Here is an 18,026-nt window from a genome sequence, read left to right on the forward strand (position 1 = left end):
CATAACTTATCTCACGATAAATTTTATCCATAAACATGAAACTTCTATTTATTAAATAACTGCAAGAACTGCAAGCTTAATACATATTAAAGTTGAAAAATAGCAACCAAAATAGATATCTCAGTTTTCCAAACATATCTGTAATCCAATCTACACATCTGTATTGAACATCTTGACATATGATTGTATACAAAATTAAAGGGAAATTTGGGTTCCAAAGCACAATTTTCCTTGCTGGAAAACCTCGTAAGTCAAGCTTGTACCTTACTACAATGTACACAGATTGTTTTGAGAAAGTCCAGCAATTACCTAATCATTCCTTAGGCTACATACTTCTCTCTTAAACGCACCATGAAATCAAAGTCTAATCAATAGCACAAAATAGTTTTCAGTGACCTCCTTAGAACATAATTTCTTCTAAAAAACTAATGACAACAGGCCCTATTTTTTCTGTTTATGCAACAGTTTCTGAAGTGTGTTTACCAGGGATCCCATATTCCAGTTTTTATAAGAATTCAAAATTTTGACATGTTTTCAAGGATGTCAAGAGAATTCAACAGATTAGCACTTGCCACTTCTAGCAAATTCAAATTAAATAGTCTTCTCTTTTGATTGTTAAATAAGGCAGCTGAAACACCTGCAAAATTCAGTAGTTTAGAAATATCAGCAAAGTAAACAATGTTTCTGAAAATTACTTCATATTCTTATGTCCATCTGAATACTTTGAATTCTTAACTACAGAATCATGGAATGTTAAGGATTCATTCATGTTAAGGTAGAAGGGACCTTAATGTTTGTGTAGTCCCAAACAACCCTGTGATGGGAAATGACACCTCTCTCTAGACCAGGTATTTCAAGGCCTCATCCAAACTGGCCTTGAGGTTCCAGCCTTGGGACAACCATAACCTTCTTAGTCAACCTGTTACACTGTATTACCACTGTCACAGTAAAAATTTATTCCTAATATCTAACCTTAATCTCCTCTCTTTCAGTTTGTACCCAATACTCCTTGTCCTGTCATTGCAGGTCCTGATGAAGAATCCCTCTCCAGCTTCCCTACAGCCCCCTTCAGATCCTGCAAGGTTGCCATGAGATCTCCACACAACCTTCCCTTCTCCAGGCTGAACAGCCCCAGCTGTCTCAGCCTGGCTTTGCAGGGGACGTGCTCCAGTCCCTTTATTGACTCCATGACCCTGCTCTGGACTTGCTCCAACAGGTCCATGTCCTTCTTCTGCTGGGGAGCCCAGAGCTGAACACAGCCCTGCAGTGCGGTCTCACCAGAGCAGGGCAGAGGGACAGAATCCCCTCCCTCACCCTGCTGGCCACGCTGCTTTTGGGGCAGCCAAGGACATGGTTGGCTCTGTGGGCTATGAGTACACACTGCTGGTTCATGTGAAGTTTTCCATCAACCATCCCCAAGTCTTGCCCCACTGGGCTGCTCTCAGTCAGTTCTCTGCCCAACCTGTGTGGGTGTGACTGGAATTGCTGTGACCCAGTGTAAGGGTCGGTCTGAAGATTCCCTGATCTGCCTCACAACCATCATCAGAGACTGAAAACCCAGGACCCCACCATTCGCTCTGGAGAGGAGTTTCTGGCCTGGCCAAGGTGGATGCTTGCCAAGGGACTGTGTACAGGTGCGCTAGCCACTGCTTGCTGCTTGCCATGGTGCACTGCTCTCGAACAGGTTACTGGCTGTAGTGTTCTGTCCCACAACTGTTTCTTGGAGCAATGGTCTCCGCACACAATAGTCCATAAATCTTCCCACCTTTTGGCCAGAGGCCACTCGCCTTGGCAAAGGCCTATAAAAAGATGACTTTGTGAAGAGACTTTTGAGATCTCCTCCCCACGGACAGAAGACGCGTCTATTGGCTGAAGACCATGAGGACGTCGTCCCATCTGTTGGTAGCTATTCCCTACCCCTCCCTCTCTCTCTCTCCCCCCTCTCCCCTTTTTAATTGGTTTCCTTTATCTCTGTCTCTCCCCTCTATGCCAGTTTGCTGGCACACAACAAACTGCATTGCTGCTTGCTACTGGATGAACTTTAGTCTCCTGCTGTTTGTCTTTTGCACCCTGGGGTCAAACAAACCATCACGACTCCTGCTCAGGTTGAGGGGATCGTGACACCCAGGTGTAGGACTTTGCACTTCATGAAGTTCACAGAGTTAAGTTTACTTTTCAAGCCTGTCCAAGGTCCCTCGGGTTGGCATCCCTTCCCTCTGGCATGTCCCTGCCCCAAACATCGTGGTGTCATCAGGGAGCCTGCTGAGGGTGCTCTTGATGCCACTGTCTCTGTCACAGTTGAACAGTATAGGCCCCACTACCGACCCCAACGGACATGTATAATTCCCTTTGTTTCTTCTATGAATATCCACAAGTACAAGAAGGGAAAAAGAAAACAAACAAAGAAACACAGCACACAAACAAACAAAAAAACAAAACAAACCCAACCACCAACCAGAAGGCTTTGCAATCCTTAAAGGATGTGCAAAATAGATTGGTCTTCAGTTAAAAGAGGTAACTTAAATAAAGTCCAAGTGCAGACAAGCTGTAGTTGTAACCTAAAAGGAACAGTTTTAATTCCTGCAAAAGAATACAGCATGAGGCAGATCCACAAGCCCAAAAAACTAAGAGCTAAGAGACAGTAAAAATGTAAGGAAAGGATAGCAATAGATAGACATAGATAAGACATTACAGAAGACAGGACTGACTTATGAATATCTGGACTATGTATTCTAAAAAAATAATTGAAATATGATCTGGTTATGGTTTCTGAAATTTCATGATTTGACCTATAACTAAAGAACAAAATAATTTAATATTACCATTAAGTTATTGAAAAATAATTATATTTAAGTACAAGTCATATAGGCTATTCATGTAACTTCGTAAAATGACTATGCATTTCCAGTTAATTTCCAGCCATTGTAATTTTTTTTGTATTTAGAGAAGAAAAAAATCTAGAAATTATTTCTGGTAATATCTCTCTTCTCTGCTTACATTTAAAAAATTAATGTCAGCCAACATTTCAATATTTTATGCAGCACTATCCTTTTAATAATTAATAAAACAGGAAAGCGCTGCAAGTAAATTCAGTCAGTGAACATAGTACAAATGTAGAGAATGGGGTCATGAAATGAAGGAAGAAAAACTAATTACGTGTATTGTCACAGCCATTTAACTATAATTACCTGCAAATATCAGAAAATTGAAAATTAAAATTAAATACTTCAGTGTCAAAATGTAGCATCAGTGCGATGACACTGTTCTTTGGAACCTACTAATTATTTTTGCTTAGTGTAATTTCTTGTTTTCTTACTGTTTGTGAATAGCAGCAGGCACTTCCTTGTACAGGTGAAAAGCAGCAGCAGAAGATCCTGAGAATAATTTTGGCAAGGGTAGAAGGGAACATGAAAAGAAAGAGTAAAAGAATAAAAAAGTCTTCCATTAATCTAGCTACTTTAAAGGAAATTTAATAAAAATTAAATATATATTTTTTACAATTTATACTTCTTACAATATGTTCATATTCCATGATAATACCAGCATGGGTACAAGAGTACAAAATTTGCAAATAATCCTGAATTGTTGTAGCACAATAATTATGAAAGAAAAGGAAAAATAATAAAAGCAAAGCTTCTGCCTAAGTGTGAGGAGCCAATTCAGTTTTGTTATGCCTCAACAATGCTTGTCAGAGGCATGTGGGGGACAGGTTGCCCACGTGCCATGCTCAGGAGGTATCTAGAAGAAGATGGAGGAAAGTCTTGTCTCTGGGGAGACTGCCTGGCACCATTTCATGTCTCGCATGGAACAGGCAGCCAGCAGGGGAGCACCGCAGACACTGTACTCCAGAGACACTCTGCAGTCAGATGGCAAAATATCTCTTCTTACCACTGGACTGCAGTGGAATGTTGGACCGAGCGAGAGGTCTCCTGCCAGCAGGCGGACTTGGGGAGGAGCGAGGGGCATAAAAAGCAACTGCACCAGAAGCTCTGGGGTGCTGATCTATCCATCACCTTTTGACTCTTTGGGCACTTTTTGATCTTGTTTTTTGATTGTGGACTTTTGGCTTGGGGTTCTGCTTTTGTTTCTGAGGTTTGGCGACTCAAGGGGCTTTTCTGAGACTTGTTTTTAGATATTTGTTTGTCAAAACGTGCTTTTGAGTCGGAGTTTTTTGAGTCTTACACTTTTGTCCTGGCCCCAACTTGCCTTTTGACTCTCTTGCCCTCACTGGTTCTTGCTCGCCCTCACATCTGCCCTGCTCCCTGTGTCCCTGACCAGTGCCCTGCCTGCTCCGTCTCTGCATCCCTGCCTGAGCCACCTGTGTCGAGCCCTGCCTGCCTCTGAGCCTGCCCACCTCCATGATCCTCACTGTGACCCCATCCAGGTTCCTGGCCCTTCTGCCCGAGTGCCCTTCACCTTGTGTCCGGTCACCACAGAGCCGTGCATAGGCAGGCAGCATGCACAGCCCCTGCCTCATGGACATGGACAGTGCTCCCCAACCTTCAGAGTAATGCCCTCTTTTTCCCTCTGTCTCCTCTCCTTCTATCCCATTTTTCTTCCTTTTGCTCTGTCTTTTCTATCTCTCTTTGGTAGATAACTCCTTGGTCTCACGTTACCAATAAATGGTTCTCAGATGCAATGTTTGCCTTGTTTGGTTTAATTCCTCTTCCAACCATCCATTATTAAAAGAACTACTTGCAGTTCCGCACAATGGAACACAACACCAAGAATAAAGAAGTATACACTCTTTACATCTGGCAAATCATCTCACACCTTTTGGTCACAAAAAAAAGTCACTGTTTTGAGAGGTAATAAATACATGCTTATGACCAGAAAAATGTCAATGACCAATGTCATTCAAACGAACCTAAATGTCAGAAGGACAGAATGCTGTTGATTGATCAGCATCATATCTCAACTTGGCCTGCAGTCTTGACCCACAATAAATCCAAGTTCCCTCCCTTTGATCTCAGTTTTCTCAAACAGCAATTTCTGACAGTCCTAACATAAAACATTTCATTGTCTAGAGTTCAAAATATTTTTTTTTATGTTTTGGCTGTAATAAGCAGCAAAAAATTGAATATATCAAACATTTCACAATATGTAACAGCTGTTAATGATTATGTTTATCTTAGAAGTCATCATACACAGGTTATAAGCTACTTACTTTATGAAAAGTTTTCTTCCTACATCAAAAATTGCACAACTGGAAAAAACAATATAATGCACAAACAAAAATTTACTATCAATTCACAGAGCCTCCTTCACTCTAAGGGTAACTGGGCTGTCCTGTGGGATTGTTAGTAAAATCACCAGTGTCATACACAGGTAGATAAGATATGTGTTTGGAATAAGTCAGTGAAAATGCAGTATTTTTCTTCCATGAGTACAGATGGATGGTCGAATTCATACTTTCCAGTCTTAGTACAGTTTTCCCTGCTGCAATCATCATGGTTGGCCTTTGCTGCCTTGGGGTCTGATTTGCCTCCCACCCACCTGCACGCTTTATTCATGATCATACTTTTTCCCCCCATGCAGAATTAAACTGAGTACTGTTCATTTCTTTAGGTTCTATGGCAAAATTTAGTATTAAATTTCTCTCATGCAAATTGTAAACTGTAACAAATAAAAAGTGAGGAAAGCACAAAGATAAAAGGGGACTGTAAAAAATTCATTTACCACATGGCACTATTTATTATTTGGCCTTCATAAAATCACTTGCCAAAGTCTCATAACTGTGGAGATGATAAAAAGTATTTTTCTCTGCAACTCCTGAGCTCATTGAATAGATTTTATAAAAATTAGTTCAGAGAGTAATCAGAATAAGAGTCAACTAAGATATAGCCAGATGACAATATTTACTCTTCATGTTTTGCTTTTTCTTCTGTTTTGTGGGTTTTCTGTAAAGATGAAGAAATGGTTTTATATTTCTGCTTTTACATTAATTGTAATCCACTCTCAAGGTATTAAGACAATTAGCCATACAACATAAACTGCATTACCCTTTTAGTTATTAGCAACTACATTAGAAGGAAGGTTTAACTTTTCCTAGAAGAATTTATCTAAATGGCTGATTACACTTAAGGATAACTGCTTCCTCCATCCATTAAATTCTTCTGATTTTTGAACATTCTTTCAGAAACGAAGTGCTATTCATTCTTTAATCCTCTAGGCTTGAAAATGACAAATTCCCAAATAAAGTTTTATTATCTGAATACACCACGAGACTAGATCACAAACCTCACTTATTGTTAAAAAGCATCATATAACTATTCAACAAACCTCAAACCATTATCGTTTCTCCACCAGTTCATTGATGACTTTACCCATCACTAACAGAAAAATTTAAAAAATTAAATTATGCGTTGACTTTGTATTGACAATTCTGGTATTACCCCAAGTTGAACTGCTGATAGAAGACCCTACAGCCAACTACAATTCAGTGTCCTACACCTTTTGACACTTCAGCATTTCATCACATCTGCCATACAATCTGCTTTAAACCAGGTGGCATTTTATGACTTCCTGTCTAGCATTTAACCCTTCATGGGAGACCCACGGGATTCTCCTTCCTAGTAATTCCAGTAGCACCACTTCAATTGAAAATCAGGTGCACCCCTAGAGGAATGGGGCTTTTTTAACTTCTTTTCTTTTAAACAAAAAGAGTGGCAAGAGTTTGTACCTTGTTTTCCACACTCCATGAGCAGCTCCTTTCTTACTGCACAGTGAAGTCCCGAGAATAGCTGGCACATCCCTCCACTGATTGCTAAAGAAGAGGGTTAAGAATGCTGTCCCGAAGAATCTCTATGATGACAGAGCTTCAACCAAGCTGCTCGATAAGACTTACTCTCATGCACTCCCATACCCTCTGTGAACCCATGCTCACCCGGCAGAGGCAACACAGAAACCACAAACACAATCCAATAAATGCTACTCACTTTTCATAGCATGAGGTTTTGACAAGAGCAACAAGGTAAGTTGGCAAAGAATTATTGAAACAGATGTTGATGTGACTCACTTTGGTGAAAGATCAAAACTCTGGAATCTCAAAGACCAGTTTGGGTTGACAACTACTCAGGCATATTACAAGATGGTCAGTGAACAACTGGAAAGAAACAGAAATGCCTAAGTGTTTCATAAATATTTAATCCCACCACCTTCCAAACTGTTACAGATTTGGGCCATGTTTCTCAGAAGCTGAGAATAAGAGCTCCCTCTGCCTGACAAATTACTGAAGTTCTCTTCCCTTGACTGGAGCTCTAGACAGCATATAACCTTGACATTTCAAATTTATAGGGCCTTTTCAGAAGACAGCACATCAAGTATGAAGTGGCAGCCGCACTTTTAATTAACCAGTTTATGAGGTCAAAGACCACAGTTTCTTGTCATTGGTAACACCTTTTGTACACTTTTCCTTTGTATTGAAGACAGTGAAGTATTTTGACCTTTTTTTTTTAATACTATGGTATTTTAATTTAACATTAAGTGTTCTTAACAACCTGATTATAGTGTTTGCAAACAGAAGCATGCGTAGCAGACTGTACCCATTTTATGCACAGAGAGAGAGTGTCACAAAAAGGTCAGACAGAAGGGAGTAAATAAACTCAGCAGGAATGACCCTTTGACAAATGCAGTGCTGAATAAGAAAATTTGTGTGGTACCTTGAAACTTTGCAGTTTATTCCCACAAACAAGTTTATAAATCACCCTGAAGATCTTGTCTCAAAACCATTATGCTTACCTTTAATAGGAGGCAAATGTACAACCCATTTTAACAGCTTTATGATGATGCACTTTACCACAGGATTCCTAGGATCTCATGTAAATATGAGCAAACAGCTTAAAAAGAAATGTTTAAGAAAGAAAGCATATGGTAGCATTTACCTCACCTACTAGTAGATTACATTTTTTTCTAGTTCATTTCAAGCCCATCAAACTATGTAATGAAGAACATCTAAATTTAATTGGAAAAATGGGGGAAACAGAATTTCAGAAAATGTTTAATTACTCTGGGTAAAATTTGGCTATGATATCTAAGCTGAAAGCCCATCATACATAGGACAACATAAAAACCTCAGGATTTTTTATTTATTTATTTACAAAGAATCATAGAATAGCTTAATTTGAAGGGATTTTTAAGGGTCACTTAGTCAAGCCCCCTCATACACTTGGCCTTGTTCAACCTCATGAGGTTTCCCCAGGCTCACTTCTTGAGCTCGTCCAGGTCCCTCTGAATGACATCACATCCTTCAGGAGCATCATTCCACCACTCAGCTTGGAGTCATCTGCAAATCTGCTGTGGGTGCACTTGACCCCTTTGTCTGTCTCATGGCTGAAGATATAAAATAACACTGCTCCCAGTACAGACCACTTAGGGCACCACTTGCCACTGATTCCCATTGGAACACTGATCCACTGACCCTCACTGAGCCACTACCCTCTGGTAGTGACTGTTCACCCATTTCCTCATCCATCAAACAGTCTACCAACCCAATCTATCTCTCTCCAATTTAGAGAAAAGGATATTGTAGGGGACCCTGTCAAAAGCTTCACAGGAGTCCAGATAGATGACACCTGTAGCCCTTTCCTTGTCCACTGATAATAGTCCCTCCATTGTAGAAAGGGCTGGAACTAGTTGATTTTAAGGTCCCTTCCAATCCAAACCATCCTATGGTTCTACAATTTCCAGAGAAATTTTTGTATACACTACAGAAGACCTTAAACTAATTGCCAAGGCAGTAAAAAGCAGGTAAGGTGAGCTGCAATGAGCTCAGCTACAAATAAATGCTGCAGAGGATACCCAAGAGACTGGGTAGATTGCTGGCTAGAGTATTTCAGGCACATGAAAAGGGCAGGTAGGGCCTTGCCTCAGGCGATGCCCTGCAGTGCACACCCCACCCTGGGCCTGTATCCCAGACCTACAGTGGCCACCAGTCCCTGGCATGACACAGGCAATACTCCATGACTACCCCTGGAGCCCCAGTCTTGCTCCAGAGTGGCCAGATGAGGGAAGTCCCACCTGGGGAACAGGTGTAGGAAAGCCAAAGGGTAGTTCAGCCAGGACATGAGGCAAGCACAAGTCTCAAGTCTACTTCCTGTTGAACTTCTGATTAGCTGAACACCATTGGAACTATGAGTGCTCTTTTCTATAGCTTTTCTGTCTTTCTTTCTTCTAATTTCCTCTTCCTGGAGTTTTGAGAAACTTAAAACTGGATGGGCTTGGAGCCTGCTAAGTTGAATTGGGCATCCAGTTAATATTTAGTGAAGCGTTTTGATTGTATGTTGCCTTAAACTTTTGCCAGACCTCCCTGTTTTTCTGAAGTTGCCATTAAAGATTTTTTTTTGTTGTTTGATGCTATCTTGCCAGCATTTCTCCCATGTGTCTAACTTTGAGTATGCGAAAAACTGTAAGCCCCTTTAAGAGGTTTGTCAAGCCATTTTTGGAGGCTTTACAGATATTACTTTACATCTGATGGAAGTAAATCTACAAAGACTGCACATTAAGAGATTTGTCATCATATTTGATTACTACTACTAAGCAGAAGGTCAACAAATTGGAATCTTAGTTCCAATTAGCAATTTAAAAAACTCCTGTACTGGACCAACAAATAGTTTTTCAATTTGTATTACTACAAGAAATGTTCAAGGTGTATTTGGTGCAAAGATTTCAAAGTAGAAAAAATCTCATCATCAATGGTGTTACCTAAGTCCATCACAATTTAACAATTCCAAATCTAGTTCAGGATTTGATATATTGTCTTCTGTGTGTGAAAAGTCTAAAATGTACACAGATAATGTAGTTAGATTCCCGAGTTCTCTTCTGTTGATTGTGAACTTTTGTGCACATTTTTAATAGGAGGCCTTTGGACTTGAAAGAGACTGCACGCATTCAAGCAAGGAGATGTGCATCTAGCTCTTGGGCACTGAACTGAGGTTTTCATTAAATTTATTACTACAATCCCAAAATCTCACTGCTGACAAGTAAATTGCCCTGTAAAGAGATTTTTAAAAAAAAGGTTTTTAATATGCTTTCATTAACATGCTAACATTAACATTTACTTACATACCTGCATACACATTCATTAAACTCTTTAAAAGTGACATCCTGGGCTCCAAGAAAGCCATTTAAAAAATAAATCCCACCTCAGGGAGGGAAGGGAGAGAAGGGTGAGAGAGGAATAGCAAGAGAGATCCCAAGAATAATTTTAAGTTGGATATCAAAATATCAACTTGCTTGAGAACCAGTGCTTGACAATACAAAGATATACAGTAATTTCACGAATACAAGCCGCAGCAATTTGACAAAAATTTTGGTGGAAACCCGGAAGTGCCGCTAATACTCGGGGGCGGCTAATATGTGAATAATTTTCTGACATTTACAACCCCAGACGTGCCAGCCAGGGCGCCGAGCCAAGCACCTGCCAGTAAAAGCCGGCATTCCGCGATTGTTACAAAGCGTTACTCTGTTGCCCTGGCTCCCTGCAGGCAGCACAGGGGGCGGGGAGAGAGGCGGGAGAGCTCTCTTCTTCCCTCCTCTGCCGCAGCCCAGGGGAGAGACGGGGGGAGCCCGCGCTGCCATTGCCGCAGCCCGGGGAGGGAGGAGGGAGCCCGCGCCACCATTGCCGCGGCCCGGGGAGTGGGGGTGGAGCCCGCGCCGCCATTGCCACAGCTCGGGGAGGAGGGGGGGGGCTCTGCCCCCGTCCTCCGCCGCCGTGGAGGGAGCAGGGGGTGCTCCGTGCCTGGCCGGCGCCGCGCCGCGAGCGGGGTGCTCTCTCCGTGCCCGGCCGTCGCCGCACCGCGAGCGGGGCGCTCTCTCCGTGCCCGGCTGGCGCCGTGGAGCGTGCGGGGCATGCTCTCCGTACCCAGCCAGCGGCGGGAGCGGGGCCGGGGCGAGCGAACCCAGAGGCGGTGGCCAGCCCCGAGTGGCAGCGCCAGGCTGGGCCACCTGGCCCCGTCAGCAGCCCCTAGCGGGCCGAGCCTCCACAGCCTTAGTTGAGCCAGTAAACCCCCCGCCATGCCGTGGTTCGGTTAGTATTTAGCAACTTTGTTGCACACGGGTCTTCGCTGCGAACCACAGAGCGGCTTATATTCAGGTGTGGCTTATTTACGGACAAAGAACGAAATATTTGCCAATACCCAGAGATGCGGCTTATACTCAGTGCGGCTTGTATTCGTGAATTTACTGTATTCATAAATGTTCATGACTAGTCAAGCAGATTTAAGCATACAGTGCAAGCTGAACTGAACAGTAAGTAAACCTCAAAGGTTAAAAATTTGCTGTAAGAAACCAGATTTCAGCTGATAATATCTGATGATACACAATTTCCATGTAACAAAGAAAGTATAAGAAAAACAAAATAGATATGCCAGAAATTGTGAAGGCATGATGGGAAAAGAAAATTAGCTATTAAAATATATGAATCACAGCAATGCTGTGATGAATGCATTAATAGGATGATTTGTTGGCACAATGCTGCTGACATTATTATGGCCATTAAATAGCAGAAGAATGCATCAACAAAGAATTAAAATTCACAATGAATATAAAGCTTCCCCCAACCTTAAACTGAGCCCACTTATGCACAAGCAGACAGCCATTCAGACTAACAGCGAGAAGGGAGAAACAAGAAGTTAAACAATCTGTACAAATGGTAACATTAAAACTGGAACACTAACTTCAAAATACAGTTTTCATTCCACATTCACTTAGAATTATTTACTGGTACCTAAATACCAGAATACAAATTCTTCTCCCCAGCCCTCAAAATTCTCAAAATAAAATGTGATGACACTGAGGTAATGAAAGCTGCTGCAGAACTTGGGCAAGGACAGTTCCTTTGGCGTTAGCATGGCATGGTGCAGCTCCCAGTGCCAGTGCTGCTCAGTCTCACCACGCACACTGATATGCTTTGTTCTTGACCCAAAACTCCTCTCCTCTGAGGAGGGAGCACAAGGGAAAAAACCAGGATCCAAGAGGTGCGAAACCTCTGCTGAGTCCCAAATCACAGCCAGTGAGCCCCAAAGAGCACTAAGCCACCCCCAGGACTGACTCACTGACAGCAGGACAGACAAGGCAGGGGGGACTCTTCTGTCCCCTCCCAAGAAATGAGCCAGACGAGATGACAGGTGAGCAAGGATAGATGTGTGCCAGCAGGACTCATGGACATGGCCTCACAGAGAAAACAGCACAGTACCCCTGGGACAAGCTTGGATCTTGGAGGTCCAGGGTGGGAGGCAAACACATACAACAAACAAGGGTTTCAAAGCCTTAACTAAAAGCCCTGTTCAGTGGGCAGAGGGCTCAGTGCAAAGCCTGTCAAAGCCTCAGAACAATCACATGCTTCCTCAGGTCCCACCACATTTAGCCCTGGAACCCAGCTCTGCCTCAATGCCACAGCAAGATAACCTTAAACCACTCCAAACAGGGAGCCACAGGCCAAGCAGGGACCCTCTTGTCCTGATACAGCTACGCCTTGGGCAGCCACAAGACCAGGAAGATGGCTAAAATAATAAGAAAGAAGTAAACCACACTATCCGGAAAGAGCCTGTAAATGTTTTCTCTTTACTTCTCATCCCTACCAAAAAACAGCCAACAAAGCCATGAACCGACTGCATAGCACTTTCCAGTACTTTTAAGGGATGGATATTTATTTTCTACAATTATCCACCATAAGCATGATGGCCTAAAGATTTTCACTGGGTTTTTAAAAAAGGAAAACAATACCAAGTGATAGAAATAATTCATTCAGGTTTGGGATAGCAGATTCCTGGATTTACAACAGTGATCCAGAAATACTTATCTGCAAATAAAAGTTATTTCTGTATTACCTACTTCTGATAAAACAGTAAGCACTTGGGATAAAGTGTCTACTTTTTATATATGTGGTTTTCAGGCTGACTTTTCAATTCTTACTTGGTGCTGAAGGAGTAGAAGGCCAAAAGTGGGGGTTTAGTCATCTCTTCCCACTATGTCGTGCTTATCTCCTCATGAACGCAAGTAGCTTCACCAACAGTGGCCTGTGATTGCTTCACAAATACACCACCACGGACTGTGTCAAATGGCTAGTTCTCTCAGACTAATTGCATCAACTCCTCCAAGGTAACTTAATCCCTTCTCTGTATCCCCTCTGCAACAGCAGCTGTTGCATGAAAGCCTGCAGTGTGTGACCTCTTCCTCAGCTGTGGTTATGCAAAACATCCTGGGATAATGTGCTTCTCCAGAGGGTGCCAGTTCATGGAGTACCCTATGTAATCAATGTAATAATCATATTAACAACTATTAAAGTAATATGAGAAGCAGCTGAGGGAGTTGGGGGTGTTTAACCTGGAGAAGCAGCAGCTCAGGGGAGACCTTATCACTCTCTACAACTCCCTGAAAGGAGATTGTAGCCAGGAGGCTTCTTCTCCCACACAATTAAAAATAGGACAAGAGGACAGAGTCTTAAACTGCCCTAGGGGAGGTTCAGGTTACACAGTAGGAGGAATTTTTTTACCAAAAGGATAATTGGGCACTGGACTGGGCTGCTCAGAGATGGAGTCGCCATCCCTGAAGGTGAAAAGACTGTTAAGAAAATACTGGATGTGGCACTTGGTATCAGTGCCACCAAGTTGACAAGGTGCTGGTTTGTCTCAGGTTGGATTTGATGACCTCAAAGGTCTTTTACAATCTAGTTGATTCTGTCATTCTGTAAAGTTACAGTAATTTCACGAATACAGGCCGCACTGATTGGACTAAAATTTTGCTCCCATACCGGAAATGCGGCTAATACTCAGGAGTGGCCAGTATGTGAATAATTTTCTGACATTTTCAACCCTGGGAGTGCAAACCAAGCCAGCACAAACTGTGAAGTTGAGCTCCTGCCAGTAAAACCCTTCATTTATGCGGTTGTTACAAATTGGTTACTCTGTTGCGTGGCGGGTGGAGCTACTCTGTGCAGGCAGCACAGGGGGTGGGGAAGGCGGGGCAGCTCTCTCCTGCCGGGCCCGCAGCTCCGTGGAAGCAGGGGCTCTCTCCTGCTTGGCCCTGCAGCTCGGGGGAAGCAGGTGCTCTCTCCTGCTTGGCCCTGTGGCTCGGGGAAAGGCGGGGCTCTCTCCTGCTGGCCCCGCGGCTCGGGGGCTCCTGTCCCCGCATGCCGCTGCCGCAGGAGCAGGCAGGCTACATCCCCACCTCCCATCGCCACCGCGGGTTCCGGCGGGCTCTGTGCCCCCCTGCCGCCATTGGGCAGCGCCAGGCCGGGGTGACTGAGCCCAGCGGTGGCAGCGGCCGGCCCCGAGCGGCCCCGCCGAGCAGCAGCGCCGAGCTGGGCCACCCAGCCCTGTCGGCAACCCCGAGCCCTCACGGCCCGAGTCGAGCCAGTAAACCCCGCCCTGCTGCGGTTCTGTTACTATTTGGCAACTTTGTTGCACACGGGTCCTCGTTGCAAACGAACATGTGATTTGAATAACAAAAAGTATCAAATAGCATATAAAATAAGAATCAAACCAAATATTGATTTTAGCTCTGGTATATTTACCAGATGGATGAAACCAATTACCATAGCTTAAGAAAAAATCAGTACTTTTGTTAGCTTAATATTTCAAGAATCACTGTATTATCCATTTACTCTAAGAATTTAAATCCTTTAAAACAAGAGCAGCAACACAATTCCAATAAAGAAGAAGGGTGGGGATGGTAAAATATACCTTTCTTTGCAAAAAAGGATCAGATGAAAAGTAGATTGTTGATTAATAACTGCAACTCTTAAAGACTGCAATCAATGAAATACAGAATTCAAGTATGTACAAAAAAGCAAATCTCATAAGAATGTCTTTTACATTCCTGCTGTCTGCTCTGTTCCACAGAGCTTGAAGTATGATCCTTTGCATCACTGTTTCATAAATCAATGCCTCTGAACTTTCTCAGAAAGCAAGTCTGTGATTCACCCCATTGACAGACCATGTCCAGTCATTCACTTCTGCAGTCTTACACCCTACCCTGTATAGAGGCGCCTGTTTGCAGGGAGGGAAGGTACACAGCACCCAATTACCAACTTCCATCCAGAAAAACATCTCTCTGGGCTGTCATGTCTTTGTATGTTTTTATCCATGCTCATGTAAAGAGGGTTAGAGATTAACATCCTACACCTACATTTGATCCTACAGCCACGAAATTTTGTACAAAACTTTTTAACATACAGTTATGTTATTAGGTGTCTATAAAATCACATGTAGATGCGATTTGTATCTAATATTTATGGTGCAATAACCTCCCATTGCAGGAACACAATTTTGTAAACATGAAATGTTTTTTTCCCTTTCTTGTAGTGCACAGACACATTTTAATATCTTGGTGAAATCTAATACATTAGCAAAATAAATCTAAAGTAAAGAAACAAACTGGGTATTATGGATTTTTTTAAATATATAATAATTACTTACATATTTATTAATTTTATAAATAAAGTTTAATGTATCATACTCAGTGCTACTGCTCAATTTTTCAAGAGTTTTTTACTTATTTTTACTTGTTCTGAATAAAATAACTGAGTTAATTACATTATTTTTACTTGTTCTATCACTTCAAAGTCTTTATCAGTTCCAATTTGCCCTAGGCAGTATTTAATAATTTTAAAAGCATTACTTGTATATAAAATGGTCCATAAGTTTGCTGTCTATTATTTTAATAAAATAAACGTTTTAACAGCCTCAGGGATATTATTATGATCCAATGATGAAGGGAATCATTCTTCCATTAATAAAACAGTTTGTATTTATACTTTTTCTAAAATACGCTTTTGAAAATGTCTCTGAACAAAAATGGCAGCTTTGTCAAAAAATTAAATAAACAGTCATAGTCTGATGAAAATACTTAAGATATAGACAAAAAATTATCCTTCATACAATTAAATGGACCATATTTGTCACCTGTTACCTGAGACAGTTTTTAATATGGTGGAGACCGCACATGAGAAGAGTGTGACCCTTTCTTAAGAGGCTACAAAATTTAATTTTCAGGTCTCCTATCTCTGCAATGTAAAATACTTATGCAGGGGAAAAGAAATGCTTGTTTCAATCAAGAAGTGCTTATTTCAATATATGTACTTTAATATCTGAAACAAGACACTAAAATTTTCTACACACATTAGTTTTCAATTCTGCAAAACAATGATTCACTATGAAGTACATACACTAACTCAGAACCAAACAAAAAACAAATTTCAACTGAGAAAGTGGAAACTCTCAATATTTACAACCATCTGTCTTACAATCTTACAAATTGCTTAAGTAATTGCTCAAGCTGTCTTTCTCTTGTTAGCTGGTTACATGCTCAGAAAACCACTCCTTTCTGACTGATCAAATTTAGACAAATTTTGAATTTTTATTTTACAATTCATAACTCACCTGCTTCGGAAGGCGGAATAGAGCATTTTTGTAAAATATATCTTTAGCCTGGCTCCATGTTCCATCAATGATGATCATAACAGATGGACTAGAAGACATCATTGCATCTTCCAAATTGGTTGCTTCAGCTCCAGGATACAAAATTAGAGTATTGGGATTTCTGCATACAGTTGCTAATTCAGGATACCTTCAATGCACAGAAATACAAAATTAAATTAATTATTTAAAGTATTCATCTCATACACATACTTTCAGATATTAATTCCCACTCATCTCCACCAAATTTTACTTGAAATGTCCCATTCTCATCTATCACTTTCTCCTTCCAGCACCTCAGCAGTTGTTGGTTTTCCCCCAGCTTCTAAGTGGGGGCAGTCAAAAAACAACTACAAAAGTAAGCAATGAAAGCTGAATAAAGCAATATATCTTTTCCAGTGTTTAATGAGTATTCTAATGACTACTGGAGCCAAAGACATTTTTAATTGTTTACCAAAATTTAATATATGTATTCTAGAAAAATTTGTTCAAACACTTGGCATAAAATTACTGCAATTATCTAATTTTTAATCTTGTACATAGAGAGAACATTAGCAACCTAGAGGACACTATTGAAAATGTTATAATTTCCATTGGGTTGGTTTTTTTAAATTAAAACTTGCACTACCTCCTACAGTTATAATTCCCATACTTTTACACTCTCTTCTTCCTTCCTATTGGCTTCTACATTTGTCAATGGTACCACAAGAGCAACTACTGTCTATTAAGTGTAAAGTTAATGTTCATGGAAAGTCCTGAAGTTTTTGCACCACACCACTGTCTTAGTCTTTAAAAATCTGTGAAGGACATTTCATTTAAATAGCACTCCAAGTCTTGAAAACCAAGCCTAAACTAGTTTGGCCTTGAACACTCCAGTGATGGGGCAGTCACAGCTTCTGTAGGCATCCTGTTTCCATGTCTCACAACCATCAGGGTAAAGAATTTATTCCTAGTATCTAATCTAAAACCAGTACTCTCTTCCAGTTTACAACCATTTCCCTAGTCCTAGACCTTGTGAAAATCCCTTTACAGCTTTATCAAAACCCCCTTTAGGTACCAAAAGGCTTCCATAAGGTCTCCCTTAGTGCCTTCTCCTCTCCAGACTGAACAATTCCAATTCTCAGCCTTTCCGTTAAGAGATGTATCCAGCCCTTTGATCATCTTCATGGCCTTCCTGTGGACTCATTTCAGCATTTCCATGGTCCATATATTTTCTGTCTTAGGGGCTCCAAAGCTGGACACAGTACTCCAGATGGGGTCTCACCAGAGTGGAGTAGTAGTCTCAAGCAGACTAGTAGGGGAGAATCCAAGAAAATACTAGTCTTGTAACAAAGACTGTATTACTTCTCTGGAACTCATTTCAGCAGTATCATCACACAGTCTTCAGAATTGCCTCAATCAGTAAGCATGAAGAAATATAAAGCAAGGTTGACTGTGCAAAGCATGTGACATCAAATAAGAAATTAATTCTGCATAGTACTTCAGTGGTTGTAAGGTGTAACTGATTTGGTAGGATGAGAGAAGCTATGTGCAATTGAAACACAACGTGAAGTGGAAAGAGAAGCCAGCTCATCTTAGGTGTGTCAGAATGGAATTAACAATAGCCAGTAC

The 18,026-nt window shown here is 41.5% G+C and overlaps 1 protein-coding gene across 1 annotated transcript in view; it reads right to left on the reverse strand.

The window, feature by feature from the left end:
- Nucleotides 1-18,026, reverse strand: part of DTWD2 (DTW domain containing 2) — a 74,096-nt gene that overhangs the window by 14,943 nt on the left and 41,127 nt on the right. The window contains exon 4 of the mRNA XM_033084959.1: nt 16,380-16,566. Coding sequence (XP_032940850.1) covers nt 16,380-16,566 — 187 coding nt within the window. The remainder of the gene's footprint in view (nt 1-16,379; nt 16,567-18,026) is intronic.

This window comes from Catharus ustulatus, chromosome Z, assembly GCF_009819885.2.
Source record: "Catharus ustulatus isolate bCatUst1 chromosome Z, bCatUst1.pri.v2, whole genome shotgun sequence".
NCBI classification, from domain to species: Eukaryota; Metazoa; Chordata; class Aves; order Passeriformes; family Turdidae; genus Catharus; species Catharus ustulatus.